This window comes from Aaosphaeria arxii (genome assembly GCF_010015735.1).
Source record: "Aaosphaeria arxii CBS 175.79 unplaced genomic scaffold BU24scaffold_4, whole genome shotgun sequence".
NCBI lineage: Eukaryota > Fungi > Ascomycota > Dothideomycetes > Pleosporales > Aaosphaeria > Aaosphaeria arxii.
The window spans coordinates 1,772,528-1,800,193 of record NW_022983477.1 but is presented as its reverse complement, the minus strand read 5'-3'; the positions used below and the strand labels follow the sequence as shown (position 1 = coordinate 1,800,193).

Here is a 27,666-nt window from a genome sequence, read left to right as displayed (position 1 = left end):
GTATTCATGTTTTGATAATGCATGATCGAAACCTAGAGTAGGAAAGCGAATATAATTATGTTTATCAGTGGTAATACTCAACAGAGATTCAAGTAGTTGGTTGATGAGTGAGAATGGTGTAATAGTGAGTAGTTCGCTATATAGTATTACTATAGCATCCAAGCTATTTGACCATGTCGTAAGTTCTAAAGCTTGCCATGATAGAACTAACTCTCCATAGAGGGACCGTATCATAAGGTACCTGCATAGTTGACATTGTCGTCATTAATCTATAGACGAAACGCCCCACATACAAGTGAAGAGGTATGCTTGTTGACTTCTTCCGATGCTTAATTGTTGCAACCCAGATTGTGGGGCCCTGAAATTTTTTGGAGAACGCAAATTTATACACTAACTGCGAGAACGTTGCAGTGGAGCTGCTGGAGTGATACATGCCATATCCGGACCCAAGGATAACTGTTCCAAGAATAGGCGTTGTTTGAAGTAATACTTCACAATGCATTAATCAATACCAATTCGTTACACTCAAGCTCAGTGAACTAATCAAGGCTTGTCTCCCCAAAGATCACATCGCCTCGCGGATTGATCGAGCTCCCAAAACAACATAGTCAATATTACAGTTGCTAGCTCACACAAGCTCGACAAGAGGAAACTGGAAGCTTTTACAACAAATCTCGGGTTTTGTAGTCATACCTGCAGGAATTGTATCATTATTTCCATAATGTTTGGAACAATGGACCTTAACCAAGCATTTCAAGACTGTCCTTATATCAAAGTGAGTAAACCGATGATCTCGGCGAAACCTCATCAGCACGACTGCCGAAACCGAACTGACGATGCCGTTTATATTGTGGTCCCAGCTTTGCGGGGTCGACCAGGATTTGCATGCTATCGGCCTTTCAGCCTGGATAAACGTAAATTCGGTAATCTGAGCCTCATCTCTAAATCCTCTATGGCCTATTATTTTGGCTTGGCCTATCATCACACCTTCCATGCCTCCTTATATAGATGAAGTCTGGGCCCGTCGGCCCGCAGCCACTGAGGGTTCGGGATTCCATATAACCTAACCATAACACGACTTCACATTTTGAAATGTTGGAATTAAAATTTCGTGATACTTGGAAAAAAGAACAAGAAAATGCTGTTCAAAGCAATTGCAAGCTCTTTGGCGTTGGCGGCCACAACACTGGCACAGACAACCCCAGCTGGATTCACACCTGCGACGAACCAGACTTTGGACGTTTACTATGGATCAACTTATATCTCTCCCGGTTTGATGGTGAAGAAGTCATGTAAGACACTTCATCACGCTCTGTTGGATACGCAGCACTAAGACTAATGCCAAATAGCTGTCGCATCGAAGCCTGTCATCGGAGTCACAGGGATCGAAGTCTCTGGCAAGTACTTACTTGCTATGATCGATATCGATGTGTACGTTGTCTTGAAAAGATTGGGTTGTAACCGAATGCTAACCCAACCATAGCCAGGCACAAGGTGGAGGTTCTGGTCGCACTACTGTTCTGCACGCTTTGCTCCAGGACTACACTCCCTCTACACAGAAGCAGAACGGAAGCACGGTCCTCACAACAACGGCGAACACACCCTCGTCCTATTTTGGCCCTGCACCACCGGCTGAGAATCCTAAGCACCCACACAACTACGTCTTCTTGCTGCACAAGCAACCCGATGGGTTCGCCGTTCCCTCTGCCCACAGGCAAGCTGTCTCCAGCCGATTCGGCATCGACTGGAACAAGTTCATCGTGGACGCTAAGTTGAGCCCGCCTATTGCTGGGAACTACCTCCAGGTTCAAAGTGGAGATAACACCTTGAAGGGACGTAAACTGTAAGGAGAATCGGCTGTCAATGCTTGGTCAAGGTTGGCGGAACCCAATTCGATGGCTCCTACTTAGATATTCTGAGATAAAGAAATAAGAATGAACGATCATCCATTCCATAATCTTTGACAGTCGAGAGTGACATTCAATCGCTAATATGCCAGTATCTATGCCAATGCGCGAGATCTACCGGCACTGAACTATTCTGAAATAATGTTGAAATACCGTAATGATTCGTCTGTCTAATTCGTCGCAGCCACAGCCAACTGAATTGCATGCACATGGATGATTATAGAGGATCGGCGGCTACCATGTCTATGGGGTAACAGGCTGTATATCTCGAACACCGGACAACGTATTCCAGCAATGACCGACAGGGACTCAATTGAAGTCCATATTGATCTTGAAGACTGAATAGTGATGATTCCCATCAACTGGATCCGTAGGAATGGGAAAGTCGGTAAATAAGCTCGAAGCCTAGTATGATGAGTCTTGGTATCACACATACTTAATCAGGTTCCTTAATGAAAAACGCGCGTTCTCGGAGATCCAGAGTTCTTGAGAAAGCCTACCTGAGCGAGTTACTCCGCATAGAGAATAATACGAATGGGTGCCTGAATGAAGGTTACTTCTACGTACTTATGCTTCAACGTCCAAGCTCCTGTTGGATGGTATCCTTGTTCGCTTTATATACAGATGCAGAACAAGCGAATGGTACCTCGTAAGCCTCTGCCACGGCGGACGAAACCGTCGACTCTCATATTAACAAGCTCTTTGGAGCCTTGACAAGCTTCAATACTACCTTCTGGTGTCGCCCTGATCACGCACTTTCTCGCAATTAATTACCACAAAGAGAAATAATGCAAGGAATCTTCTTTGCATGCAGAGAATAAATTATAGGGGAGATGAAGCCTGTATAGCACCAGGAAGCTGCGGTCTTGCATCTTCGAACGAAATATAAAAGGCCAGTTTCTCTCCATCTCGTTGTCTGTTGGCCTTTAATCGCGACCCAAACTCTGTCGAACATCATCACGGAATTTGCAACATCTCATTCAAGATGAAGTCATTCTTTTTCGCCGCCGCTGCGCTATGCAGCCTCGTTTCTGCTGCACCCGCTGCCCCTTGGGAGGCGATGGCTCCTCCTCCTGCCAATACCCAGTTCTACCAGCTACAGACCAAATCGTATAGCGCCTGCACTCCAGTTCTGTTTCGTGTCGACTGATTGTTATAACAGGCCTGTAACTGCAGTTACGAACCAATGGGTTTCTCTTAAGACTGGCTCCAGTGCCTACACTTTGGCGACACAGCAAGCTGCTGCCTCCAAGTTCTGGTACAGTCAATACAAGCCTACTGGTACCTACGCTTTCTACAACACGGACGACACTCGGCAGGTCGCACTTCAGGGACCGAATGGAACCTTGCTTTATGTCATTGATGCCACGAACCCAAGCACCGGAAACATTCCTGGAGGCCAGCTTATGGAGTGGGCAACCTTCACGATCGACAACAACGTCCTCGGAGTTAAGGATGGCTCAACACTGACTAACAGGAGCTTTGTTGCTGTCCAGGGCGCGGACAATGGATACGGCCTTGCCTTCTATGATGGTGAGTTACTTAAGTTCCATTGCATGATTAAGTTGTACTCATGGTATTACAGGTGCAAGCCCAACCACTCAAAGAATCACGCCTGTTACTCTCAACCTTGTCAAAGCAGCATAGAGCAAAGGCATGAGAAAGGGTACGACGGATAGAACATTAGGGAATCGAAAGGGCATGATACTGTTTGCATCGTATCAGCTGTAGATATGATCAAAAATGAATACTTGTATATATCATTTTGAAGTTGCCATATGAATAAATGATTATGTGTGCAAAAACTTGTGAAATTCAATATTGAGGGGCTTTCATATTCTCTGAATGCAGAAAATCCTTAGGGTTGCGGTGGCTTATTCGTTGAAATTTTGAATAGAGCTCCGTGATGCACAAAGTTCGCGTATGTTGTATGGTGGGGTCGAAGTCGGAGATCTCGAGAGTCCCGCGCTAGAATGAATGGCTGTGCACAGACAAAATAGGAATTTTGAGGTCTTGGCATGCCACCACGAAGCAACAGAGAATCGTCTACAACCACCACAAGCCTGCGCGCGCAAATTATTGACCCCGTCGTTCCTACGCATACCCTCACACTCGCAGGACGATATGCCGGCCCCTTCTACGACTCTCCTCATCGAAGGCTCGTTCGAAGAGCTTGCCGACGAACTCGCACAATACATCGACAACCTGAAAAAATCCCAGGGTGACGAGAGTTCGAATATTCAACCCGAAGTTGCGAAGGATTTGAAGGACAACAAGAAAGATGAAGTATTGAAGAAACTTGTCGTGGGCGCACAAGCCCTGAACCAGGCGCCTGAGAAAGGTACGACTCGTTCAATCTGAGCAGAAGATATGGAAACTGATTTCATACAGAGTTCATTGCAGCGTACAACCTCCTCATCCACCTTGTTCGCCAATCACCAAGTGTGGCCATGTTCCTCCCTAAAATATGCACACATCTTACTGCTCCTGTCACATCCTCTCCCGCGAACGGTGGCGGCCTTGCCCTCTCAGTACTCAGTACCATCTTCAACACTCTCCCCTCTACCAGTGACATGCGCTTCCATGTCCTTCTCGCTATCGTCCGCGTAATCCGATCGACCTCGAACTTCGAGACCTTGCGCCCACAATTGAAGCAGCTGGACCAATGGTTGGAGGCTTGGAGCCTGGAAGAGGAGGAGAACCGAAAGCTCTACCTAGCAATCAGTGATTCGGCCGCTGATGCCGGAGAGGACGAGCAGGCCTACGTATATCTCCTTCGCGCACTCAAATCTTTCTCTTCGGAGCAAGTTTCATCTCCCGAGGCCCGTGAATTGTCCATTCGCGCCCTCAAATCGGCGCTCACCCACCCCAACCACTACGATTTCCAAGATCTTACCGAGCTCGACTCCATTCAGGCGCTACGCAACTCCGATCCCATCTACTTCCAGCTCCTGGAGATCTTCAACTCGGATTTGCTTGACGACTTCAACGACTTCAAGGATGAGCACGACGGTTGGGTTGAGGAGTCAGGACTTGATGGTGGTGCCTTGAACAGGAAGATGAGGCTACTCACGCTCGCTTCCATCGCTGCTGCCACGGGCCAGACCCGCTCCCTCCCATACGCACACATTTCCAAGGCCCTTCAGATCCCCTCTGAAGACGTCGAGATGTGGGTCATTGATGTGATCCGCGCCGGCCTTGTCGAGGGCAAGCTCAGCCAGCTCAACCAGACATTCCTGATCCACCGCTCAACATACCGTGTCTTCGGCGAGAACCAGTGGAGAGAGGTGGCAAGCAGGTTGGATATGTGGCGGAACAGCCTTGCTGGTGTTCTGCAAGTGATCACCAATGAGAAGATGAGGTTCGCACAGGAGAAGGAGGATGAGCTCAAGCAGTTGGACCAGAAGATCGAGAACGCAACGCGGGGCCAAAGAGGAGGCCGGGGAAAGCCACGGGCTCCCATTGATGACGAGAGGGACTAGCGTGGTTCATTTACCCTCTTCTTTTCGTTTCCATACAAAATTAGGCACGGCTGGGATGATTGTATGACTTCTGGGATAATGAAGGGTCTGCGAGCCCGTATACACATTCTAGAAAGCACAATTAAGAACACTTTTGAAAATCGAACCTGAAAATAATGTTTGCTGTGCTTGCTAAACTTGTAACTGTATCTATACTCTTTCGTCTATGTACTGATGAGGTTGTCCTAGTTCTGGACGAATTTGAGCGTGATTGGCTCAACTCCCCTTTCCTTGAGCTTGCTCTGCACATCTTGGTACACCTTCTCGGGGGCCTGGACGGCATCAACCCTGACAACCCTACCCTGCTCTTCGAATTCGTTGACAACAGGCATGCTGGTCTCGACGAAGACCCTGAAGCGCTTCTTGATGGACTCGATGTTGTCGTCTGCACGGCCTGAAGTCTTGCCGCGATCGAGCAAACGCTCGAGCATGACCTCTTCAGTGCACTCGAAGAAAAGGGTGAACTTGGAGGGCACGACACTACGCTCGAATGCGTGAGCTTGGTCAAGCTTCCTAGGGAAACCTGCAAAGTGTGTCAGTTTCATATCAAACTGTAGCATAATGCATGGAGTAGACCCTACCATCAATCAAGAACATATGCTTGTTCTCCTTCTCCCTTGCCGCCTGCATAGCGTTCTCAAGCAGCTTGATCGTAATCTCCATGGGCACAATAGTACCCTCCTTAATGTATGATTTGATCAGATCACCGAATTGGGACCCAGCTCGATCCTGCTCCTCGCGCAATAGATCTCCAGCGCTCAAATGCTTGAAGCCATAGTCCGAGACGAGTTTGGCACATTGCGTACCCTTTCCTGCACCAGGTCCACCGAGAACGAAAAGGACCGTAACGTCCTTGGGGTCCCAGAGAGGGGCATCGCGCATGATGCTGCCGAGCTCAGGTACAGCGGGCATCGTGGAGATGTGGAATGAAGAGTATTATCTAAGGGCGCGAGGGTGAATGTCCGGCGACAGGTTTTCCAGCGTTAGAGTAATCCCCTTTCCTCTGATCAACGATCTTCTTGAATAGGAATGACCCAGCTGCAAAAATGAATACGAAAGGCCAGACCTTGAGCGGGGACTTCGAGGGTGCGGAGTTTGTATGACGGGCGGGTTCGTTGGGACCTGTAGGCTCTCCCGGTTGACGAAGGCGAGACGCGAAAGTCTTTGAGGTGGAGAAATGGCGAGCAAAGCTGAAAGATTGCACCGGTGCAAGTCGGACACTTCGTAGAGTTGAAGACATGGTGGATATGAACCGTCCAGAACGGTGAGCTTGAGGTCGACGTGCATGCAGATCTAAATTTTGGCGCTAACTGGATATGGCTGGCACGATGGTGGGGGTCCCTGCTTGCCGTGCTTGCCTACCTAAGCACTGCTAAGGTACCAGAACCACTGTGCCACTCTATTCACTTCACCAGTCAACATTCACAGTTTGACTCAGCTCAACAAAGGCTCACTCTCAGATACTAACCGTAGATCCCAACAGCGCCTCCCAAGGGACAAAGGTGGGAAATTTCTTTCTTTCACGTTACAAGATTGATCCTCTCGATCAACCTTGCAGTTTCAATACTTCTTCATTGCTTGCTATCATAGTAGAGGTATCTTCTTCACTTGAACAAGCTTTGCACAGGACTCTCCTTCGTTCACTACACCCGGTCTGCCTTTTACCATGGAAGTTGCCCCGGATCTGTTCTCGCGGACGTTCCCGCGGCCCAAAGTTGGAAAACGAGCACTTGGATTTCTACATCTACCTGGCGAACTCCGCAATCATGTTTATGAGCACTACTTCGAGCAAGGATATTGCATCGGATTTTCAACTGACACGCTCGCATTTGAGGGGCCATCGGAGCGCATTCACGGGCGCAACTGGTTCCAAGGTATCAACCCACCCAGTCTCCGTCAGAGGGGGCCCAAACAAGGTGTTGGGCGCAAGGTAATACACATGAAGCGAAAACTGGGAGAGTACATCCGCATTGATGGGCTACAAACGGATTGGACGACAAGTAGGACCATATCCAGTCTCACATACGTCTGCAAACAGATATATGCTGAAACAATCCAATTCCTGTACTGGGACAACTTTTTCGCATTCAGCTCTGCAAAGCAACTCCAAGGCTTCATGGATGTGGTTCCACGTCGGAATCTTGCTTCTATTACGAAGCTGTATGTCAACTACTGGACTTATGGTGATAGCCGTCAGCTTGACGCGCAGAAGGAAGAGGACAGGAGACATACACTCGAATACAATACCGCATTCAAAAGGGCGTCGAAGTTACTCGTCAACCTGAAACACCTCGAAATCCGACTATCTTACAGAGGTAACAATATCGTCATGGCGATCGGCAACGAATACCTTGAGCCTTTATGGCAATTTCGTCGACTGTCCTCGTATTGGAAACAACGGAGACAATGCTCCGATGGGGACTACGACCAGTCAACCAGCACTCTCCAAGTTGTCAAAATACATTTCCAGTCTCACTTATCGAGTCCTGAGGATTTTCATGGACATCCTCGAGCGCTGTATGAAGCATCTGACGATATGCACCAACAGTACAGCAATGCTATCAGTCAAGTCATCCTAGGACAGAACGCGAACGAGGCCATGACTGGATGCTTGGTTGCCTGGGACAAGCACCACATGTGGAGGCATCACCTCCGCTTTATGTGAACTGGTTGATTATTCTACAGGTCATCTTTTCTATCGTCAACATACGAGCCACTAATCACTACAATGAACAAATATGTGGCTCATGTGGCCTTTTCATGCATTCAGCTATAACCACTGTCGTCTACCTCTCCTACAGAACTTGCGATCGACAAAACGAGTGGTTCCTAAAGAGCCTTTATTTTGCTTCAAGATAATAATGGCACACGTGTGTCGAAGTCGGGTCCTTGTACTGCTAGTGGGTCTCTGAGTCGCACTATGCTATACCACTAGCTATGTTTGGAGATACAATGGTGAGGTCTTGCATGTTTCACTAGCGGATTCGGTGGAGTAGAGCTCTATGGACGCAGGACACCCCTCGGCACCTCCAACAGTCAATAATTACAACCTATAATAAAGATTGCACTGCATGAAATTAAACCCACTCATACAGCATCTATTGCTAGTGATGGCGATATTGATATACACAGCTGTCATACTTTGATCGTTGTGAAGACCAAACTATTGATTTAGCTCCTGACTCGGGTTGATAGAACTCCATAAATGCGTCCCAAGTTTGGTTTCACCAGAACCCGAGGTCCAGTCCGAGCAGCAGATGAATCACTGCTTGGCCTTCTACTTCGAATTCTAGAAGACGACGTGGGGCGCCGGAACGGCAACATCACTCGAAACAATCTTATCTTAAAGTATCGGAAGACCAAACCTCCCACGCCAGTTGCAATTGTCGAAACAACAATCAAAGGCCAAGCAAGGCTGGTGCAATGCTCAAACATGAATAAACTTTCCACAGTGGTCAGCCCTACGCCTCCCGACCACCCATTTGACTCTCTCCTCGTACTATGCAGAGTCGTTGTGGTTCATGCGCAGGCATGAACCTGGAGCAGTGGACGAGATATATACGAACGGTGTCGCCGCCACCCCAACCGTTCTCCGTAGTGTGATGTTACTGTTCGCCATCCCGTTGATCGACACCAAGTACAGGTAAAGCCATTTCCCAATGAGGAAGAATCTGGTCATGGACTTGGTACGCATACAGATATATGGTTTATGGGATTGGGATTTTTACTAATTCATCTGCCAGGCTCCATTGGATTTTCTGAGTCGAACACGGGCACCAGAGATCATTGTTGGAAACGCCACAGTCCAATTTCTCGGGACTCTTGTGTTCTTCGCTCGTGTATATTCTCGACTTTATCTGAGCAAAGGGTGGAAGATTGAAGATAGTGTGCTTGCGTCAACTTGGGTGAGCTCGCCACTGTCACAGCATACACCCATGGATGTTGACAAGATTTCAGATATTCGCCTCGGCGTATAGTATCTGCCAGTATGGATCGGTGACCTGCGGTGCAGGCAATCATAGCAGCACCGTCGACTCCCCTTTGGACTTCGTGATGATGCAACAATATGCCTATGTTGCTCAACTCGTCACCATACCTGCCCTCGCCCTCTCTAAAATCAGTATCTGCCTATTCTACTACCGGGTCTTTGACTCTGATCGCCGAGGCCGCCGACTGATCATGGCCTTGATCATCACCATGATCTCCACCTCGATACCCCTCACCGCCAAAACCATCTTCCAATGCCAGCCGATCGAGGCATACTGGACGGAAATGCGGCCAGATGACAAGTGCATGCATGATCTACCATACATGTACTTCTACGGCTCCCTGAATGTGTTAGTAGACATAGGCCTGATCGCCATCGTCCTTCCCCGAGTCATCGGTCTCAATCTCAACAAACGGCAAAAAGGTGCGTTGGTCGGGATCGTTCTTCTGGGTTGGCTCGCTGCCATTGCAGGAATCGTTCGCATGGTTCGCGTTGGCCAGACGCTATTAGTCTACAAGTACGACCCAATGTGGAACGCATACGACATCTCAATCTGGACGAGCACAGAAATCTACGTCAGTCTGATATGCGCCGCTGCGCCCGGTACGAAACCGCTCATGTCGAAGCTGCTGCCAAAAGTGCTGGGACAATCTGGGAACAGTAAAGGGCCGACGAGGAACGCTGCTGGGAAATCGATTCCGCTGCCAGTGGGGCAAGCTGAGAGGAGGAGGAGACCGAGCACGTTTGCTTATTTGCATCAAAGAGGGCTCAGCGTGACGGGACTGACGATAAAATATGGGCAGTATTCGCAGCTTAGCAAAGGCGTGGATGAGGAGCCGATGGATGTGAAGACGCCGGTGATGCCAGTGATGCCGGCGATGCATGAGCGACGTCCAAGTCGGGGGATGACTATAGTGAAGAAGACGGAGGTTGTGATTGAACGAAGTCATGTATAAATGTACTGTAGTTATATTAGTAGTCTGTAACTATACCGAACTGTATCCGATTTCTCATAGAGCCAATGCACTGCACTTGAAATGGAACACGCTTTTATAGACGTCTATCACGCTGTGCCGTCATTTAAACGCTACGATCAATCAGTTAGAACGTCCTCAGCTTTTGTTAAATAACTCTTGAGCTCAACTCGTAAAACGATTACTCATTTCATGGAAAGTTCAGGTCCACAGAGGCTCACAAGCATGTTGTCAATCGCGGTGGTCCATGCTCAAGATTGGTTGGACCGAGGTTCCGATATCGACTCCTTAGCTCTGTCATGAGCATTCGCCGACATCTATCCGCCGTGAACATCCACTCATTCAGTGTGATTCTGGCAGCCGTTGCATTGTCATACACGCAATCACCCTTCATAACTACACGATGTCACGGCAATTCAGATACCCTTTCGCAGACTCGCCAGACATAATACGGTCGCACCAGAAAGATGCATACTTCAGCGGCGTGCTCCTCGAGCAGCTATCGACCCTCCTGCGCAAGTCATACGGCGCACGCTTCGCCCACACATATGCCTCCGAAGCGCGTGTCTTCGGTGATGTTCTCTATCTCGGCCTCACGACGCTGATTGGTAATCGAACGCTCGGAGAAGAGTACTGCGACATCGTCCAGATAGAAGGCGAGAACGGGCGACTACCCGCGCTGGGGCGAAGAGCAGGATACATTTTAAGCTGCATACTGGGGCCATACATGCTAGGAAAGGCCCTACCAGCCTTCAGGCGAAGGATCAGAGCGAAACTCGAGGCAAACATGAGGAAATACGCCCGGACGCACGCCAAAGCGCAGCAACACGCGAAAGAGAGCGGGACGAAGGCGCCCTCGATGCCATTAGCCGCACGGCTGCAGAACTATCTTCTCCAGAATCTGGATACCTTCACATCGCCATCGCCCATCCACGCCATCTCGCTGGCGACGTTTTACTTTGCCGGCTCATATTACCATCTCTCGAAACGACTATGGAATCTGAGGTACATCTTCACGCGCAAGGTGGAGGAAAGCGATCAGCGCGTCGGCTACGAGGTTCTGGGAGTTCTGTTGATCCTCCAGATGGCAGTGCAGTCGTACCTACATCTTCAAAACACAATCTCGCGAGATACCGTGAGCACGGGAGCACTGGGCGCAGGCACAGGAGCCACGGCCATCGTCGGAGGCGGCGTGGAAGTCTCGCTCGACCCGAACGCCTATAGCCCGAACAACGCACTGCTGTTCGAAGCCGCCAACCCTGCGTCGTCGTCTGCGCCGACGGATCTTCACAAGTGGACGCACACGCCTGCCGCGGACCACGCCAGATACGAGCTCGGCGACGAGGGCACGATGGGCTGGATCGGTGGGGATAACAGGAAGTGCACGCTTTGTTTGGAGGAGATGAAGGATCCGAGTGTGACGACGTGCGGGCATGTGTTCTGCTGGACGTGCATCAGCGACTGGGCGAGGGAGAAGCCGGAATGTCCCCTCTGTAGGCAGAGCTGTCTGGCGCAACATGTGCTTCCTCTACGGGGCTAACCACGACTTGTGTATATCGAACGTTGACTTTTAAATACCCGCAGATCTTTTAGTTTATATGATACTTGTATAGTACAGCAAAATTTACGGATTCGTTACCCAATTTCAGGGGCTATAATCAGATAAATCTCTTGAGATTCTTTCAATCCCTTAACACTGTGTATGCTAGCTTCTACTGAAACTACCAATGTCTTCTATCGACTAGACCTGTCCAGCCTCCGACTCCGTTGCCCGGAAACCACACGACACATTTTATGAATAAGAAGATAACAGTTTCGCACGTAATTACACATGCATATTATGAATTACAACAGGTAGACATTTCTAAATCAAAACTCAGGGTATAAACTTCACTCCACACAAGATACGCAGCGACTCTCTGGGACATCCTCCCCACCGACTCCCCACCAGAGCTCAATCACTTAATCTTTCGCACACGCATCTGCACCACCACATTCACAAAACCGTCTACTTCTCCCCCTCAACCTTCCACTCCTCCCTAACCGGCGTAGATGACCCACCCGTCTCCCTCCCCTCGACGACCTGCGCCCTCACCCTCGGCACCCTCTGCCCAGTGACATCCTTATACATCATCGTAAGCGTATGCTTCAAGCTATGCCTTCCCTCCCAGAGCGGATACACGCCGACGGCGATAGTCGAGCACATGAGCCAGATGATCCCGACGACGACCCAGCCGGAGAAGAACTTGAGGCTGAAGACGTAGCCGGAGCCGTAGAGCGGCATCGGCCAGAGGACGAGGAGGATCAGCGTCATCGCGCCCGTCGTGCACTTTGCGATCTTGGAGGCGCGGTTGAGGTTGGCGAGTTCGGCCTCGGATGCGGAGGAGGTGGGGGAGGAGGCGCCGTGGAGGACCGAGGGCTCGATGTCGATGGTGGAGGTGGCCGCGTCGTCGTCTTTGAAGACGCGGATTTGTTGCATGGAGACCCAGTCGTAGTTATCTGGTGAGGGGGTTAGTTTTGAGGTTTGGGGTGGTGGTGGAGGGGGGTTTGTGGGGGACTTACCGGCTCCGAATGCGAGGGTTAGGACGGGGATAAAGATGAGGGGGGAGAGGAGGGCGACGACGTTGCCGGCCAACATGGGCATGTTGGAGCCGGAGGTGGCGACGGAGATGACGCCGTCGTTCAGCTTCGCGGTGGTGACGAGCCAGGCGACGATGCTGCAGACGAGGCCGAGGATGGGGCTCAGGGTTGCGGCCCAGACGTTCTGTCTCTTCCACATCAGGGTCAGGGTTGCGGGGATGACGGCGGAGGAGATGATGACACCCATTAGGAGGTAGAGGTAGCCCATGCTGATTCCAGCGTAGTACAGGCCCGTGGAGACACCGGCCATGACCAAGCCGAAGCCGGCGACGCAGGTGTGGGAGATGTAGATGAGGCGCTTGCCGGTGGCTTCCTTGTTGATGTAGGTAGCGTAGATGTCGTAGGTCAGGATACTAGAAACGGCGATCAACTGTGCCGAGAAGGCAGAGGTCACGGCCATGAAGATGATGAGGAGTGTGGCTACGGCACCACCGGACCCAAGGATTGCAGTTGCGGCGTAGGGAAGAACGAGACCAGAGCTGATGCTCGCATCATCCATGGGTGATGGGTACGTGGGGAAGACGGGGTTGCTTTGCAGAGCCAAAGCAGCCAGACCCATTGTTGTTGCGCAGAGCCACTGGATTGATACTGTTAGCTACTGATATTCCACGTATGGGAAGAGGGCAAAATTGATAACTTACGGGAATGGCAAACCAAGAAAGACCGCCAATGATGTATCCAGGAAGGGCGTGAACAGGGCTTGCGCTCAAGGCCTTCTGGTAGTATCCGTTGTCCATGAAGACAGTGCCAAAGTTTCCAATGATGTTGATGACGAAGAAGATGGCTCCTTCGCGCGACCTCAGGGTCAGGTAGCTTCCATGGGCATTTCCCTCCACGGGGTTGGCTGCAGCAGCCTCAGTCAAGAGATCGTAGACAACACGTGGGGATCCGAGCCGGGATCCAGTTGCATAGGTCGTGAACGCGAATGTCAGGATGATGACCAGAAGAATGACGGTGTGGACGTAGTCAGTGAGGAAGGTAGCCTTGATACCACCAAACATGGTGTATATTATAACACCCAAAGGGAGCAGGAAGCAAGCGGCAGCCGTAGGAATTCCCGTGAGGGAAGAGATGACGGCGGATCCACCAGTCAGCAGCATGGCAGTGACAAGAATATTGGTGAAGAGACCGAAGACGATGAACACAAAGTGAGTGTACGGTCCATAGCGAGCCTTGACAGCTTCGAGGAAGGTCTATAATGTAGATTAGATCGATGTTGCGACCAGTGATGAATCATGTTCGAGTACTTACATGGGCATTGGGTGCTCTTCTCTTCAATTCAATGGCAACGGTAGCAAAAAGCAAGATCTGAACCGTTGCACCAGCTGCGTACCACAGTGGACCGGACACACCATAGCGGAAGGCGACGCTCGAACTCTGAAGAAGGGTTGCAGCCCAAGTCCAAGAAGATACGACAGCAGATGCAACGAGGCCGGATTTGACTGATCTTCCAGCAGTGCTGAACATCTCTGATGTTTGTTCCTCATTGTTGTATCGCTTCAAGGCCCATGTGACGAAGACCTAAGGAAGTTTCAGTGAGTTTATGCTAAGTTATCAGAAGGGGAAAGGATGATCTACCATTCCAAGTGCGAACAAGAAGCCAATGCCGAGAATGATGCCATAGCCCCAAGCTTGTCCTAGAGGGCTATGGACAGGCCCAGTAGGTGTTTGGATGCCAGCTCTTGCAATGAGATCCATGCTGATGCTGGATTGAAGGACTGCTTGAATGGTTTGCAAGAAATGTTGAGTGGAGCATCATTGCGATAGATATATGTTTCCATGAACGACTGGGACATGTCAACCGTGGATGGGGATTTAGTAAATTGATAGAAACCATTGAACGTTATCATTGACCAAGGAATCATTATCAAGGATCCAGAACGAAAAAGGAAATCTGGAGGCCGGTCGCGCGGCGTCGCCCGCCGTCGCGCGGAGATATGGGCATGTTCCCAAGCGTACAATCGACGACCAAGATGAAGTGGTGGGACTTGGGATTGGTTGTTGTTGAGGCTTAAAAGAGAGCTGAGCCACTTGGCAAGGATTAAGGACGGGAAGATTCGCGTAGAGATGTTTATGGCACAGGACTCGGTAGCTAGGCAATTGCTTGGGGCAAGGGATGACAACAATTGGGATGAGATGGGATGGGATTGAGAAGATAAGGATGCGAGTTGATAATTACAGTTGTTGAGGATATGTACTCCATAGTACGATGATTGCTGGTATGATGCCCGACCCAACTCACAACTCGTAGGTATCTACCTAAAGTACCCAGGTACACACTACATAAACAGTAGTATTTATTACTAGACATAATTACTTCGTATCATACAAAAATACCAACAACAGGCAATAAGAAGGGGAAGACAGTGACTCCCATGGTTTGTATTTGTACATGGTAACTAATAACGTTGATGTAGAGATAAGGAACCCCCAAGCGTTGGCCAATCAACGCCGTCGGCTACAAGCCTCGCCTGTTTCCGGGTCCCCTACCACGGCCCATACCGTATACGGCCCCAACGGTAAGTTATCCCCCCCTAAACATCCACACATCCACATATCCACCCCGTCGTGCCCGTCCCCAGATCTGACTTTCCCCCACATCGCCAACCTCTTGTTTTTTGTTTCTTTTAACCTCTCCATCCATTATTCGACAAATGAAAAAGAGACACTTAGATATGACAACGACAAACAGACCTGGACCAATCAAATGCTTTTCCCGCTTTAGCCCGCCCTATCCAGCCCGAGTACCGGACTCGTATTACGACATTTGCATTGGGTCTCTATGAGCTCTGTGTTTTCATGAACAATTAATTTTATCACCTACGTGCAAGGTTTCTTGGGCTGTCGCCTATCTTATGAATGTCATTTCGAACTCAGACAAGAAAGATACAATTTCAATCACTCCCATGTGATAGTACGGTCTACACGTTGGCCGATATCGCTCCGACCAATAACCAAACCGGCTACACTGTATCAAAGAGGTACATGGATTCAAAACTGTGATATCATTAGTAGTCCTCTGAATGAAATTACACATGGTTCTTTTAGTTCAAAAGTCAGTTGCAGATCTTGTGGCGCACCACTGAGAATCGTTTGTGCTTCGTACTACCACTACCACTACTTCTATCAACGATCAAGATTTTGGTTGCTGCGAGCTCAGTGAAGCAGAGACTGACTAAAAGGAATCTCCAGTAAACAATAACGTGCTGTATTCTGCTGGATTGTTCATCGTCAATACAAATTTATGTTTTTCTTATACCCGTGATCTATATGTACACCCAGTATCTCACAGTCATAAGCACAGCTATGATCCTTCGTTATATTAGGATTTTTAATTGCACAAGATGCTGGCTTGCTCGATGAAGGAAATGAAATCCATCTCGAAATTCCCTCCATGAACAAGTTCTAATCAATGCCAGCTCAAAGCTTTTCTTGAAGACGTTACCTATCTTGGATGCCGGGTCAACAGTCTTCAGGTTCAGGGTTTTCGAATTTCTCTCTCCAATGATCTTTACCCTGGTAATACCGTCCACTCCAAGCAGATATAAACAGGCCATACATACATTCTCTCCCTCAGTTGCAACATATCCTCATTCAAATGTTGTATCCCCTTCTCGTGGCATTCAGTTCTCACTTTTCACTACCTAATGAACAATTGTATACAGAAAAACGCTGCCATATATTTTCAGGTTTGCCTTTTCCTTCATGCCTCCCCTTCTTGTAACTACAACAGAGCTCATATTGATTCTGGTTTGAAAGAAAAAGGAACGGGGTTCTCTTCTGCAGCCAGCTTTACCTATAGTCACACCGAAGAAGTCAACCTACCAAATCCTCCCATCCACCTTCACTTGGACTCACTGCACGATTGAGCTAACCAATTTTGTTTACCTCATTGATGCCTGCGCGTTTGTCCCAGCAAATCGTGACGTGATTTCGCGTTGGCGCTAGGGCCCCTCAGTCACTATAAACTTACTTCCTCTCCATCTACCTCTCTCTCTCACTCAACCATCACAGAACCGTACCGACCGCCTCGAGGCATAGACAAGAAAGAAGCTGACCAGCGGTGCAGATACCCATTACACGTTACGGTTCCCTCTCAAGAGGCCTATCAGCTACACACAAAAGTTCGTTGAAACGCCCCTTCCTCACTTACTACACCTCAGCAATCCAGATCTCGTTTCTCTCCTTCACAGTGTAAATTGCTAACAGAAGCTTCATAGGCAGCTAGTAACCGACGAGGAGCTTAGCTACCTCTAACCGCCACGATCTCCCCAAGCCTGAGACCGACTCTTGCTCTACGTCCCGCGACAGTAAAAGCCACCTTCTCCCGTAGCACTAACGTGACTACGGCAACCATGAGCCAGCCAGGCTCTCCCAAGGCGCCCAAGGCGCCATCAGCGCCATCAACCCCCGGATCAGGAGGAGAGACCTCCTTGATCGCCGAGCATGGTGGATCTATCGGTTCTGTAAGTCAGGAATTGTCACTGATTGTGGGGTCATCAGAACTAAGTGAAACAGCAGGAACCTCAAGAGCAGAAGGCGGTAATGCCAGCTCACCAGGAACCGATCACCACTGCTGATGAGGGCATCAAGAGTCCCTCAACCGTGGCCGATGGTGGCAGTGATGGCTCCAGTCTCCAAGTGGCCTCTCCCTCGCTGGCCTTGCCCCCTCGTCCCGATGCCAAACAGCTTGGAGCCTCGCCACGATACAACATCATCGGGGAGACTCTCTATGGGGTCCCGGAAGAAGACACGGTTCGTGAGTTTGGATTCCGTGCTGGCCAGATGAACCGTGGTACGGGTGGCGACAAACAGATCCCAGCCAACAACTTCACCAAGCAGCTCGATCATCTATGGACTGAGTCCTACGAGCTAGGCAAGCTCTCTAACGGCAACGCTGCAACGAAGCTAGAAATCGTTCGCAAGAATTACGACTGGGCCCCACTGATCAATGTCTACACACAGACACCTGAGAATCCAAAGGGAACCTTCGACCTCGAGTACGCCCGAAAGACGATCGAGTCGGCACTTGACACCATGAAGATTACAACCAATTGGGTCTGTAACCACCCTAAGGAATGGCAGAAAATCGTCATAGACGTTCCTGCCCCTATCGCCATCGCCTGTCAGGAATTCCCTGATCTGGCTGAGCGCTATGCCGAGCTGAAGCAGGCCGCCTTCCTTGCGAAGAATTACCAGCCCTATCGCAATGCCAAAGGATACATCAACAAGCAGCTTCGCTCCATGGCACGCCGTTGATATCCCCAATTTATGTCACCAAAACGGATCGGTCCCCTTAGAGGTGGGAAGTCTTGTTCAAGAACCTTACACCCTATATTTGGCTCGAGAATGGTAACAAGACATCGGCAACAGTAGTTCGTGGGTATAACCGCACATGTAACCGTGCGGTGGATTCTAAGGTTTTCTTTTCTTTTGTGTTTTAGTATACTTATGGGTCAAGAGCTCACTAAAGGTGAAGGATTAGACACGTCGCCGGATCATGTTGGCTCCCAACTGAAAACTCAACTCCTCAAGACGCAACCATGTAGCCAAGGGTCCAACATCAGATGTTGCCCTAGGTAGACACTTCACAAACATCACCGATGGTCCACTCTTCCCGCCGGCCCCATTCCCCCTGTACAGTAAGAGACATACAACGTGTCGGGCCGTTCTAATAAAACCACAGCTAATTGCTCGGTACTCGAATAGATAGGAAAAACCATTGACCTCTGAAGATGCCCCATTGCTTTCCCGTTTGTATCATCAAGTGACTTGTGCTTCTTTATCAGTAGAAACGCTCACTAATGGAAAACCAGATTGAGATGCGTAGGTGAGATTCTATCATTCTTCATTCCTCGTCCAAGGGGCAGTCACTTCAACCCCGACATTATTCTTATTTACAACATGGTATTACAATGATCGAAGATGACTTGTTGAACGCCTGTTTTTCAATGCAACTACTACTGGTCGGCTAACGGTAGCAGCGACCTTAAAGCATCCTCCCAATGCATAAGGGCAATCGATCGTATGATCCTATATTTATATTTAGGATTGTTGTGTTGCTGCTTGTACAGCTTCTCAGTTTAGACATTGGAGCTCTGGAAACTTTGTTAGCCTCCTACTCAGTGATCCAGCATGGAAAAAGGAACATGGGCCTACCAGTTTGTCTGATCGCCAACCTTCTCCTGGAAACTCTTTGTGCCAGCGCCCTTGCTCCCGCCGTCTTGCCTTGAGGTGGTGTCCGCATCTCCTGCTATCAGTCAACACCTTGTGCCTCATTCCCAGGTCGGACTAATCCTCACCTAGCTTCGTTGCAACGCCTGGTGTATGCGATCCAGCCCCTCCGGCTGCTGTGAACCTGTCCTCGACATTCTGGATGCCTTGGGTCTTGTAGGGATTCGGGAACCAGTACTGGCGCATGACGAGGTAGTAGCTGAATCCGACGGCTCCGCCAGCCATGAGAATCTTGGGGATGTTGGGACCGGGCATTGTGGTTGAGGTGAGATTATGTATACGGTGGTTCGATCGAAACTTTTCTTGGAGATGTTGGAGAGGTTTGTTTGGGAGCAATTGAAGTGTTACAGGGTTATAAAACAATTCGAAGGGCCTAGATACGTCAGAGAGGATAATTGAAATGTGAGTAGCTTGAAAATACCCTTTTTGGTCAGTAGCTCAACGATTGGAAAGCCTACTGTCTTCAGCGTATGCGAGCATCATGACGCAGTCAATAAGGAAAGGCGCGGTCTAAGATCTCCGCCGCTTGGCAGGGCATCTCCGTCCTCCGAGTTATCTCTCCAGCCTTACCGACTAAACCTTGTTCGTTGTAAAATGAGGCTGAAATTCCCAGGGGATTACCTCAGCCATATGTGGCGCATATTCCTGACCTTGCGAGACCTCCTAGATAAATGTAGCAAGTGGACACGCACCCCTTACGCAACCAACGAAATCGCTCCGGACTTTCTCAAAGGGCACTCCTGTGGCCTCTCCGACACCCGCACACAATACTCACCTTCAGTCACTCATTCAAAACTCGCCCGACGCGGCTGGATGATTGACCAAGCGGAATTCCCTGGGCGCGATCACATAGTCCACCATTAGGGAATTTATCGATCGCACAATCGATCAGCAAAGAGATATGGATCCAGGTCTGGTGGTGGAGCCAGAACTCGATGGCTTCAGTCGGGTATTGCCTTTACCCTATCGTGTCGCTCTCATAATTGTCTTGGGTATGTTTTCCAGGCTCCAATTGCCATCTGATCTTCGACTGTTCGATTAACACGATCTACACAGGAATTTGGGCCTGGGGCCTCAACCTACACTACCTCTCACTGATCAGAATTGACGTACCGAGTCTAATCCGCTATCCGGGTCGTCCCTCGCCGCACCACCCTCCTCACCACCTGTCGTGCTATCGGATTGCTACGTTTCTCTCCGTCCCGCTCGCTCTGTTCCTCCTGCTCTTCTGGGCCCTCACGAGCGGCAGCCCCACCGACATCGCGGCCTGGGAGATCCTTCCGAACATCTACCTCCTTGTCCTCGTAGTCGGCTTCATCGCTCCCATCCCTTTCATATCCCGAAATGGCCGCTCCCGCACACTGGCGACACTTAAGCGCATCTCGATCGGAGGCATTGCGGAGGCACAAGACGGAAAGTTCGGTGATATCCTGCTCGCTGATGCGCTGACGAGCTACGCAAAAGTGCTCGGCGATCTATTCATTAGTCTCTGCATGTTCTTCTCGTCCGGGATATCGAGCACGGGTCCCCCGAACCGCAACTGCGGCGGCCCCTTCTGGGTGCCCTTCATCATCTCCATACCAAGCATGATCCGGCTGCGCCAGTGCATCACCGAGTACTTCCGCGTGCAGAAAGCGAACCAGCGGACCGGCCAGATAAACCCCGCGACAGGCTGGGGCGGCGTGCACCTCGCCAACGCACTGAAATACTCGACCGCGTTCCCCGTCATCATCCTCAGCGCGCTGCAGCGCTCGCCGGACCCCTCCAAGTTCGGCATGTCTGAGGCGTCCCTGTTCCGCCTGTGGCTCGCCGCCGTGTTCGTCAACTCCGGATACTCCTTTTACTGGGACGTCGCCCGCGATTGGGACCTCACGCTCTTCACCAAGCAGCGCGACAGCCCGGAGTACCCCTGGGGCCTCCGCCGACACAGATGGTTCCACGCGAAGGAGTTCTACTACGCCGCCATCATCGTCGACGCCATGCTACGCTGCACGTGGAGCTTCAAGCTCAGCCCGCACCTCGACCACTTCAACGACCTTGAGGGCGGCATCTTCCTCATGGAGGTGCTCGAGGTGCTGAGGAGGTGGATATGGATCTTTTTTAGAGTCGAGACCGAGTGGGGTATGTATATACACCCCACAATCACAAATGATAGAAAACCCAAATAACTGACGTTACCATTTACAGTCCGGAACCACCGCGGTCCAGCACCAGACGACGTCCTACTCGGCGACTTGTCGTCGAATAACAAGTACGACGAGGATGAATAGACAGGGAACCATTAATATATATATATATATATATATATATATATATACACACAATTTTATAGACCTACTGAAGCAAGCAAGGGAGATACCCCACCGTCATCATATCATATTATATTTAGCACCGCATCATGCATTGGGCGACATTTTGAATTCTTCCATTTTCTTTGGTTCTCTACTTGTTTGAGAAGGCGTTCGAAGCGGTTGTGTCTGGATCTAGATGTTCTCGTAGGAGAGAGCGTGGCGTACGTGATTTTGCGGGAAGAGGGAGATATAGGATCCGACCTGCTGTGACAGGTATTTATCGGCATCAGCCATAAGATAATGAATGAAAAGGAAATAATTGAACGCACCGTGTGTGGATAGCTGATGATCTCGTCTTGAAATGACGACCAACGTTCGCTACATGGATGCCCTTGATCACATGTCACACACCACATCAATCAAGAGACAAGCATACCTCCTAATGTCAGTTCAAGGCATTTCTTCTCGTACTGCAAGACAAACGACAGTGGCACGACGATAAAAGACGATGATGTAGAAGACCCGTTGCAGTAATGGTACAACGCGTCAATAATTCAGATATTCAATTCTACTTTCTGGTTGATTGATTGTGATCTCTGGGGACAAAAGGCAGCTTGACAAGCATATGTATCGCATCGTATGAAGGGAGGTGAGGTGGGTGTTTTTCTGGTAGGGGTTTCCTAGGGGAAAACTCACCCACACCCAACCCACGCTTGTTATCTTACTTATCGTCCCCTTACTTTCTTCCTTCGTTGCCCCTTGTCCGCTTGCTGGTGGGAAAGTACATGATGTCCGCTTGCTGGTGGGAAAGTACATGAGTTGTCCGCCAAACCCAACAAAGTCAAATCCATTGTAACAGAACGCCCATATCAACCCCCGGAACACCACGCTCATACATATTTCTTCCTACTTTGACTGTTTGCTGGTGCACGCCCCGTCGAAAAGTGCAGCATATCTCACATTTCCCCGAAGAGGACGATCGTTGTTGAAAGAAACAATTAAATATATACAGAATGCATCGGCATGCCGGCACTGTTTGTAGGCTAGCATTGCCTCTGTGAGGGAGAAGCGGAATGATCGAATCTTCACTGGCTCCTAGCCGTTGGGGCCTGTTGCTGTTGTTGCTGTGGGCCAGGGCTTTGGATGCCTAGTTGCGGGTTTTGTGGTGTCGCGCTTCGACTGACTGGTCGTGCGGCGTTTATGCTAGGACTGCCTGCGCCGGGCCGTTGTTGGCTCATCATTCGCTGCTGCTGGAGGAGCTGGTTCTGATAATTCTGTACAGCGTTTGGCGAAGGGGAGTTGGGGACGCCATTATTCTGCATGCCATTATTTTGAAGGTACATGTTGTTGCCGAGTTGTGGAGAAGAAGCCATGCCAGAGGCTGCACCAGCAGCGGCATTCATGGCTTGGGCACGCTGCTGCTTGGCCATGATACGAGTAAGCTGCTCGGAGGCTGCTTTTGAGACCTGCTCTGGGGTCCAGTCTGGATATTGAGCTTTGATGTTATTCTGCATCTGCAGCAAATGTGGCACGTGGCCGCTTGATAGAGAGCGAGCCGGATTCTGCATCTGAGGCTGGTTCAGGCGTGGCGACCCAGCATTGTTGGACATGCCGTTCATGTTGTTCATACCATTCATGCCGTTCATGTTATTCATGCCGTTCATAGCGACATTAAGGTTCCCGTTCATATTCTGGCCGGCCATGTTTGCAAGCATATTCGCGTTAGGCATATTGTTGCCCATGCCCATACTAGCAGTTAGATTGCTGGCCATGTTGATCTGTTGTTGCTGCAGCTGGAATTGCTGTTGGTTGCTATTAGGGAATTGTCCTCTTTGCATTGCCATGCGAACTTGATCAGGAGGAGGCATTCTTTGCGAATTCTGCATCGTAGCTTGCATCTGTGCCTGAGGTACTCCTGCATTGTTCATCGCCATGCCGGCCATGTTGCTGTTAGGGAAGTTGCCCTGCATGGGCTGCTGTCGAGGCATTTGCTGATTTGGCATGCCACCATTTGGCGTTGGAACCCCTTGATGAGCAACTTGGTTGGGTAGCTGGTTTGGCATATTCACATTGTTGTTGGGAGTGCCAGTACGCTGCTGCTGCTGCTGCTGCTGTTGTTGCTGCTGTTGATTCATGCCATTGGCCATGCCTGGCTGTCCCTGCATTCCAACTTGACGTTGTGCTTGGGCAGCAGCCATTGCCGCCTATTGATGATTAGCCAATGATTGCAAAATAGCTTGTTGATTAGGTGACCTACCCTCATCTGCATCTCCTGATGTGCCTGTTGTGCCTGCATCTTTTGCTTCATCTTCTCTTCGCGCTCCCATTTCATGCGGCTCCATTCTTGTGGTGTCTGCACGTTGCTCTTGGGTTGTGCAGGCTCAGCCGCTTTGCGAAGAGCTGCGGCCTTAGCTGCTTCTGAAGACTTGTGCGCAGCAGATTCTCGTTTTCGAGCGAGCTTCCGCATTCCATCAATGATAGAGAGGTGGCGGTTGTCCCGTCTCCTCTCCACACGGATAGGATGGGTTGTTCGTCTGCGCACCTGTCCAGAAGTGGCTTGATTCTGGCCTTGTTGAGCTTGCTGCTGGATCATTTGTTGCTGAGCTTGATGCTGGGCAGTCACAGTTCGCTGCGCCTGCTCGAGTCGGTTCTGATATGTCCTAAAGTACGGGGTCTTCGACATTTCCGCAGGTAGTCCCTCCAATTGAACCCAACGTTCGAAGCACTCCCATGGCGTTCGTCGCCCAGACGCAGAAACATACTGCGAAGGCAATGTGAGTTCTTGAGCGACCAAAGACCAATTGAAAGTGTATTCTTTGACGAAACTTCGCAGCTTCTGATCTTCTTCCCATAGCCATTGCGAAGAGTTCCTACTTTCAAAGAAACTCACTGGTGGCATGAGGAACTCGGTGGGTGGCCTAAACTGGTGAGCAGCTTGGAGACGGTCACGGACATGCTTATTCTCCGGGTTGAAGAGAGCGACGTCAGTCATTTCGGGATTGAGATCATTGCGATGGAACAGTCGACGACCAGGAGTCGATGGCATCGAATGTTCTGCAGAAGTACCACCCGAACGGCTCGGTGGAGTCGAAGGCTCCTCGTCCAAGTCGAATTCGTATCGGCTTCGCTTACGGGGAGGTCCAACAATCTTCGAGACAAGCTTTCCGGTTACGAACTTCGAGACTGGGAGTATTGCAGGGTCGCAGAACGAGACAGGCGTGATATCAGTGGCATCTTCCAATTGTGGATCATAAAACGGAAGTTCCTGCAGCATCGTCTCGCTGGCTGGGGTTCGCTTGAATTTCATTACGACGTCGCCGAAACCCAAGGAGAAAAGACCAGCAGGTGGATTTGATCCCAAAGGCGACAAAAGTTCGTCGTCATCGGCAAACGATTCGCTTTCGGTTTCATTGGCCCCTGAGTGGACCAAATCAGGCGTCGGGGCATCATTCATATCAGCATCGCCATGGCTTGCGTGTTCTGCTTGTTCGGGAATGCGAGCTCGTATACGTAATTGGGCTTGAACCGTAGAACTGCTATTAACGTACTCGGCGCACCAGTTCGCAAAGGTCGAGGCAAGTGCATGCTTCCACTTCCGTTCTTCTTTGAAGTCAGTTTGCATGTACTTCATTTCCTTAAGCAGGTGGTCCAGGTGCGAGGTTGGACGAGCAGGCTCGGCGGACTTCTGAAGTTGTCTCAAAGACCATCGATTAGCATTCTGCAATTGGTAGACCCGTTTGAGAATTTTGTAGTCCTGCGTTTCACGCAGCATCGCCAAAGTCCCTGCCGTGGACAATGTCTTGCGAGCAGACTGAACAAGTTCCCCAAGGGGTTGAGACCTGGGGGGATGATGGGCTTGGAATTTGAACAGGCCTTGCAGGTAGTCCCGGTTAGAGTCCTCGGATGCACCCTGTAACGAGGCATAATCCTCACTGTACAATTGTACTGCTTTCGAAAGCCGCGTAGAATCTGGCTTGGCGAAGATGACAGTGGATACCTCCTTACGCTTCTGGTCGGTATGAGTAGTCTTCTCGGTCCTGGTCAAGGCAATGATATTGCTTGATGGTGACGGATCTGATTTGATTACCACATTTTCGGCGGCGTCTGGTAAAGATGCTCTACTGCCAATGAGATTAGATGAACTGCCAGACTTCTGTACGGAAGGCGACGTTTGGTGAGCCGAAGTGTGCTCTTTCTCTTTAGACGGTATTGGAGTGTCGTCCATGTCAACATCGACGTCAGCAGGCGGAGTAGGATGTTCTACGCGAGCGTCGTTGGACTGCTGTGGCCTGGCAGGAACGCTTTCGGCACTCTCAGAGTCGAGACCAGATGGCTCGGGTGCGATTGTTCTAGGCGTTGGCAAAGAGTCCACTGCAGCATCTCGCAACATTTCATTTTCTTTGAGCTTCACATCCATCGTTGCCGCTGCCTCTTGCACAACCTCTTCCGCATGCTCTGTTAATGCTCGAGTTCCAGGGGCCGGTTGCGACTCGCTTTGACGAGTATTTCCATCTCTAGCCAGCCGTATTGCCTGCTCGTTTTCGATCTGCCGTTCAACATCAGGAGTCTCCGAGCTACGTGCACGAGCTCTTTGTCTCGCTTCTTGCAGCTGCAATTGTAATGCGCTTTCGTGATCTTCCTTCGCCTTCTGTGCCTCCGGATCTTCAACAACCCCATCCGGTGCGGCAGCTTGTGGTCGATCGCGGAATGATTCGCTGTCTGGACTTGTGTCTGGGGAGTGGTGTGGCGCATGAGGTGTAGCCTGGGAATAGGGACCGACAGTCGACGATGGTGAGGATACGACATCGTTACCATTACCATTTGGAAGCGCGAGTCGTTCGTCTTCTTTCCGTTCCTTTTCTTTAGACTTGTCCAGCTTGCGTTCCGTCTCCTTATGCTTGGTATCTTGGATCTCTTTCGATGGTAGGTGCTCCACTTGGGGAGTTCTCGGTCCATCTCCTGGCGTGACGTCCGGTCCATCCTCCACGGTATCGACGTTGGATTGTGTATTATTCCTTGGGTCTACTGAGGGCGTGGTAAGATGCTCGAGTTGTTTGTCGCCATTCTGAGTTGCAGTCTCGTTCGCGTTGATGGGTTGCTGCGTCTCGACATTGGAGCCATTAGGTGCCTCCTCTTTCGTGAAAGGACCAGCGACATCCACCTCTTGCTTGGTCGTTGAATCTATACGAGGCTTAGATGGTAACGCGGAGCCTGGCGTTAGGCAGTCTGGTCGGCCCTCTACAGAAGGCAAAGGTTGAGTTGAGACGGATGGAGACGCTGAGGCGGCGCGCAGCTGTTCCTCAAGGCTGGCAGGCGCGCCGGAAGGGAGGGTGGGTGTTGCGCTTTGTATTTTTAAAGCACCTGGAAGAGATTTGACTGGTGGTTGGAAAGGTAATGTTGTGGGTAATGTTGCGTTCTGTGGAGAGTACAGTAAAGTTGAATCGTTGAAGCGGCGTCCCCTGCAGTCGTGACTCGTGGTTAGAGATATGGGACCAAAAAGTACAACAACAACATAAATAGGGAGAATTTCTTCGAGACGAAATAAAGAATTTTGGAATAAAAGTAAAAACATACTTAGCTATTTCATTTTCATCGAGGAAGCGGCTCTCAATCTCGGACGGGTCATCACTGATGATGAAGTCCTGGGGACGGGGAGGGTGGCCCACATTCAGCAGCCTGGTGTAGTTGTAGAGCTCCCGCAGCTTGCGCTTGCGCGAAAGCTCACATTTCCTATACACCGCGATATCAGCACCACAACGCAATTATAAAAGAATCCGAGCGATTTTTACGTGTCGCATCGGCGCGTAGATTCGAATGAACCGCGATGCGATAATAAAATCGCGAATTACTCACTGTATTTCATTCTTTTTCTCCCTGGAATACGCATCACGAAGGCCGTCGAGGGACATATGAGGACCAACGATCGGTGGCCGACATCCGTTACGCACGAGTGTCGCCAGGATTTGATGATTTCTGGAGAGTTGTGGTCGTGTTTTGATGAAGAGATTTGGAGGTCGTCTGGATGATCTGGTTGTTGAGGAAGCGTGAGAGAACCGCAGGCCGCGCTCCCTATGACGCTTGGACCTTAAGCACGTGACCCAGATTTTTTTT

The 27,666-nt window shown here is 50.1% G+C and overlaps 13 protein-coding genes across 13 annotated transcripts; 8 read left to right on the top strand and 5 right to left on the bottom strand.

Moving 5' to 3' along the window:
* Window positions 1-963: 963 nt before the first annotated feature.
* BU24DRAFT_422168 (PEBP-like protein) lies at window positions 964-1,883 on the top strand. The gene is made up of 3 exons (XM_033527922.1): window positions 964-1,292; window positions 1,350-1,431; window positions 1,484-1,883. The coding sequence occupies exons 1-3, from the start codon at window positions 1,139-1,141 to the stop codon at window positions 1,845-1,847; spliced, it is 600 nt and encodes a 199-aa protein (XP_033384200.1). The 5' UTR covers window positions 964-1,138; the 3' UTR covers window positions 1,848-1,883.
* Window positions 1,884-2,941: 1,058 nt separating this feature from the next.
* On the top strand, window positions 2,942-3,577 carry BU24DRAFT_422165 (uncharacterized protein). The gene is made up of 3 exons (XM_033527921.1): window positions 2,942-3,017; window positions 3,070-3,440; window positions 3,493-3,577. Exons 1-3 carry the CDS (start codon window positions 2,968-2,970, stop codon window positions 3,552-3,554), a joined length of 483 nt encoding a protein of 160 aa, XP_033384199.1. The 5' UTR covers window positions 2,942-2,967; the 3' UTR covers window positions 3,555-3,577.
* A 359-nt stretch (window positions 3,578-3,936) lies between these two features.
* Window positions 3,937-5,534, top strand: BU24DRAFT_422163 (eukaryotic translation initiation factor 3 subunit M). The gene is made up of 2 exons (XM_033527920.1): window positions 3,937-4,248; window positions 4,299-5,534. The coding sequence occupies exons 1-2, from the start codon at window positions 4,032-4,034 to the stop codon at window positions 5,387-5,389; spliced, it is 1,308 nt and encodes a 435-aa protein (XP_033384198.1). The 5' UTR covers window positions 3,937-4,031; the 3' UTR covers window positions 5,390-5,534.
* BU24DRAFT_422162 (UMP-CMP kinase-like protein) lies at window positions 5,530-6,676 on the bottom strand. The gene is made up of 2 exons (XM_033527919.1): window positions 6,010-6,676; window positions 5,530-5,951 (listed from the first exon to the last, which is right to left on the bottom strand). The coding sequence occupies exons 1-2, from the start codon at window positions 6,338-6,340 to the stop codon at window positions 5,614-5,616; spliced, it is 669 nt and encodes a 222-aa protein (XP_033384196.1). The 5' UTR covers window positions 6,341-6,676; the 3' UTR covers window positions 5,530-5,613.
* On the bottom strand, window positions 6,369-6,668 carry BU24DRAFT_462077 (uncharacterized protein; the record flags this gene model as incomplete). The annotated part of the gene is made up of 1 exon (XM_033531957.1): window positions 6,369-6,668. The coding sequence occupies one exon, from the start codon at window positions 6,666-6,668 to the stop codon at window positions 6,369-6,371; it is 300 nt and encodes a 99-aa protein (XP_033384197.1).
* Window positions 6,677-6,832: 156 nt separating the features above from the next.
* On the top strand, window positions 6,833-8,499 carry BU24DRAFT_422161 (uncharacterized protein). Its single transcript, XM_033527918.1, has one exon. The coding sequence runs from the start codon at window positions 7,095-7,097 to the stop codon at window positions 8,091-8,093; it is 999 nt and encodes a 332-aa protein (XP_033384195.1). The 5' UTR covers window positions 6,833-7,094; the 3' UTR covers window positions 8,094-8,499.
* Window positions 8,500-9,310: 811 nt separating this feature from the next.
* On the top strand, window positions 9,311-10,383 carry BU24DRAFT_422160 (uncharacterized protein). Its single transcript, XM_033527917.1, has one exon. The coding sequence runs from the start codon at window positions 9,368-9,370 to the stop codon at window positions 10,370-10,372; it is 1,005 nt and encodes a 334-aa protein (XP_033384194.1). The 5' UTR covers window positions 9,311-9,367; the 3' UTR covers window positions 10,373-10,383.
* Window positions 10,384-10,698: 315 nt separating this feature from the next.
* Window positions 10,699-12,054, top strand: BU24DRAFT_422159 (uncharacterized protein). Its single transcript, XM_033527916.1, has one exon. It carries the CDS (start codon window positions 10,794-10,796, stop codon window positions 11,928-11,930), a length of 1,137 nt encoding a protein of 378 aa, XP_033384193.1. The 5' UTR covers window positions 10,699-10,793; the 3' UTR covers window positions 11,931-12,054.
* Window positions 12,055-12,241: 187 nt separating this feature from the next.
* On the bottom strand, window positions 12,242-14,925 carry BU24DRAFT_186648 (urea active transporter-like protein). Its single transcript, XM_033521669.1, has 5 exons — window positions 14,609-14,925; window positions 14,282-14,551; window positions 13,672-14,223; window positions 12,953-13,607; window positions 12,242-12,889 (listed from the first exon to the last, which is right to left on the bottom strand). Exons 1-5 carry the CDS (start codon window positions 14,726-14,728, stop codon window positions 12,399-12,401), a joined length of 2,088 nt encoding a protein of 695 aa, XP_033384192.1. The 5' UTR covers window positions 14,729-14,925; the 3' UTR covers window positions 12,242-12,398.
* Window positions 14,926-17,058: 2,133 nt separating this feature from the next.
* Window positions 17,059-18,326, top strand: BU24DRAFT_450496 (uncharacterized protein). Its single transcript, XM_033531031.1, has 3 exons — window positions 17,059-17,154; window positions 17,251-17,496; window positions 17,549-18,326. Exons 2-3 carry the CDS (start codon window positions 17,386-17,388, stop codon window positions 18,287-18,289), a joined length of 852 nt encoding a protein of 283 aa, XP_033384191.1. The 5' UTR covers window positions 17,059-17,154; window positions 17,251-17,385; the 3' UTR covers window positions 18,290-18,326.
* An 859-nt stretch (window positions 18,327-19,185) lies between these two features.
* Window positions 19,186-19,519, bottom strand: BU24DRAFT_462071 (uncharacterized protein; the record flags this gene model as incomplete). Its single annotated transcript, XM_033531956.1, has 2 exons — window positions 19,186-19,280; window positions 19,333-19,519. 2 exons carry the CDS (start codon window positions 19,517-19,519, stop codon window positions 19,186-19,188), a joined length of 282 nt encoding a protein of 93 aa, XP_033384190.1.
* A 370-nt stretch (window positions 19,520-19,889) lies between these two features.
* Window positions 19,890-21,882, top strand: BU24DRAFT_422156 (EXS-domain-containing protein; the record flags this gene model as incomplete). The annotated part of the gene is made up of 3 exons (XM_033527915.1): window positions 19,890-20,256; window positions 20,321-21,385; window positions 21,452-21,882. Coding segments are annotated over exons 1-3 (1,235 nt in total), but the record flags the coding sequence as incomplete, so codon positions are not given.
* A 758-nt stretch (window positions 21,883-22,640) lies between these two features.
* BU24DRAFT_347456 (uncharacterized protein) lies at window positions 22,641-27,464 on the bottom strand (the record flags this gene model as incomplete). Its single annotated transcript, XM_033523523.1, has 4 exons — window positions 22,641-23,759; window positions 23,813-27,014; window positions 27,130-27,285; window positions 27,409-27,464. 4 exons carry the CDS (start codon window positions 27,462-27,464, stop codon window positions 22,641-22,643), a joined length of 4,533 nt encoding a protein of 1,510 aa, XP_033384188.1.
* Window positions 27,465-27,666: the final 202 nt, after the last annotated feature.

Bases quoted from the DNA above. Each gene is read 5' to 3' on its own strand.
- BU24DRAFT_422162 (XM_033527919.1), bottom strand. From the start codon at position 6,340: ATGCCCGCTGTACCTGAGCTCGGCAGCATCATGCGCGATGCCCCTCTC. The intron at 5,952-6,009 runs GTAGGGTCTACT...CACACTTTGCAG, and splicing joins GCATATGTTCTTGATTGATG to GTTTCCCTAGGAAGCTTGAC.
- BU24DRAFT_422159 (XM_033527916.1), top strand. From the start codon at position 10,794: ATGTCACGGCAATTCAGATACCCTTTCGCAGACTCGCCAGACATAATA.
- BU24DRAFT_422168 (XM_033527922.1), top strand. From the start codon at position 1,139: ATGCTGTTCAAAGCAATTGCAAGCTCTTTGGCGTTGGCGGCCACAACA. The intron at 1,293-1,349 runs GTAAGACACTTC...AATGCCAAATAG, and splicing joins TTTGATGGTGAAGAAGTCAT to CTGTCGCATCGAAGCCTGTC. The intron at 1,432-1,483 runs GTACGTTGTCTT...ACCCAACCATAG, and splicing joins GCTATGATCGATATCGATGT to CCAGGCACAAGGTGGAGGTT.
- BU24DRAFT_186648 (XM_033521669.1), bottom strand. From the start codon at position 14,728: ATGGATCTCATTGCAAGAGCTGGCATCCAAACACCTACTGGGCCTGTC. The intron at 14,552-14,608 runs GTAGATCATCCT...AAACTTCCTTAG, and splicing joins TCTTGTTCGCACTTGGAATG to GTCTTCGTCACATGGGCCTT. The intron at 13,608-13,671 runs GTAAGTTATCAA...GTATCAATCCAG, and splicing joins TTTCTTGGTTTGCCATTCCC to TGGCTCTGCGCAACAACAAT.
- BU24DRAFT_450496 (XM_033531031.1), top strand. From the start codon at position 17,386: ATGAGCCAGCCAGGCTCTCCCAAGGCGCCCAAGGCGCCATCAGCGCCA. The intron at 17,497-17,548 runs GTAAGTCAGGAA...TAAGTGAAACAG, and splicing joins ATGGTGGATCTATCGGTTCT to CAGGAACCTCAAGAGCAGAA.
- BU24DRAFT_422163 (XM_033527920.1), top strand. From the start codon at position 4,032: ATGCCGGCCCCTTCTACGACTCTCCTCATCGAAGGCTCGTTCGAAGAG. The intron at 4,249-4,298 runs GTACGACTCGTT...GATTTCATACAG, and splicing joins GAACCAGGCGCCTGAGAAAG to AGTTCATTGCAGCGTACAAC.
- BU24DRAFT_422165 (XM_033527921.1), top strand. From the start codon at position 2,968: ATGGCTCCTCCTCCTGCCAATACCCAGTTCTACCAGCTACAGACCAAA. The intron at 3,018-3,069 runs GTATAGCGCCTG...TTGTTATAACAG, and splicing joins TACCAGCTACAGACCAAATC to GCCTGTAACTGCAGTTACGA. The intron at 3,441-3,492 runs GTGAGTTACTTA...ATGGTATTACAG, and splicing joins CGGCCTTGCCTTCTATGATG to GTGCAAGCCCAACCACTCAA.
- BU24DRAFT_422161 (XM_033527918.1), top strand. From the start codon at position 7,095: ATGGAAGTTGCCCCGGATCTGTTCTCGCGGACGTTCCCGCGGCCCAAA.
- BU24DRAFT_422160 (XM_033527917.1), top strand. From the start codon at position 9,368: ATGTTGACAAGATTTCAGATATTCGCCTCGGCGTATAGTATCTGCCAG.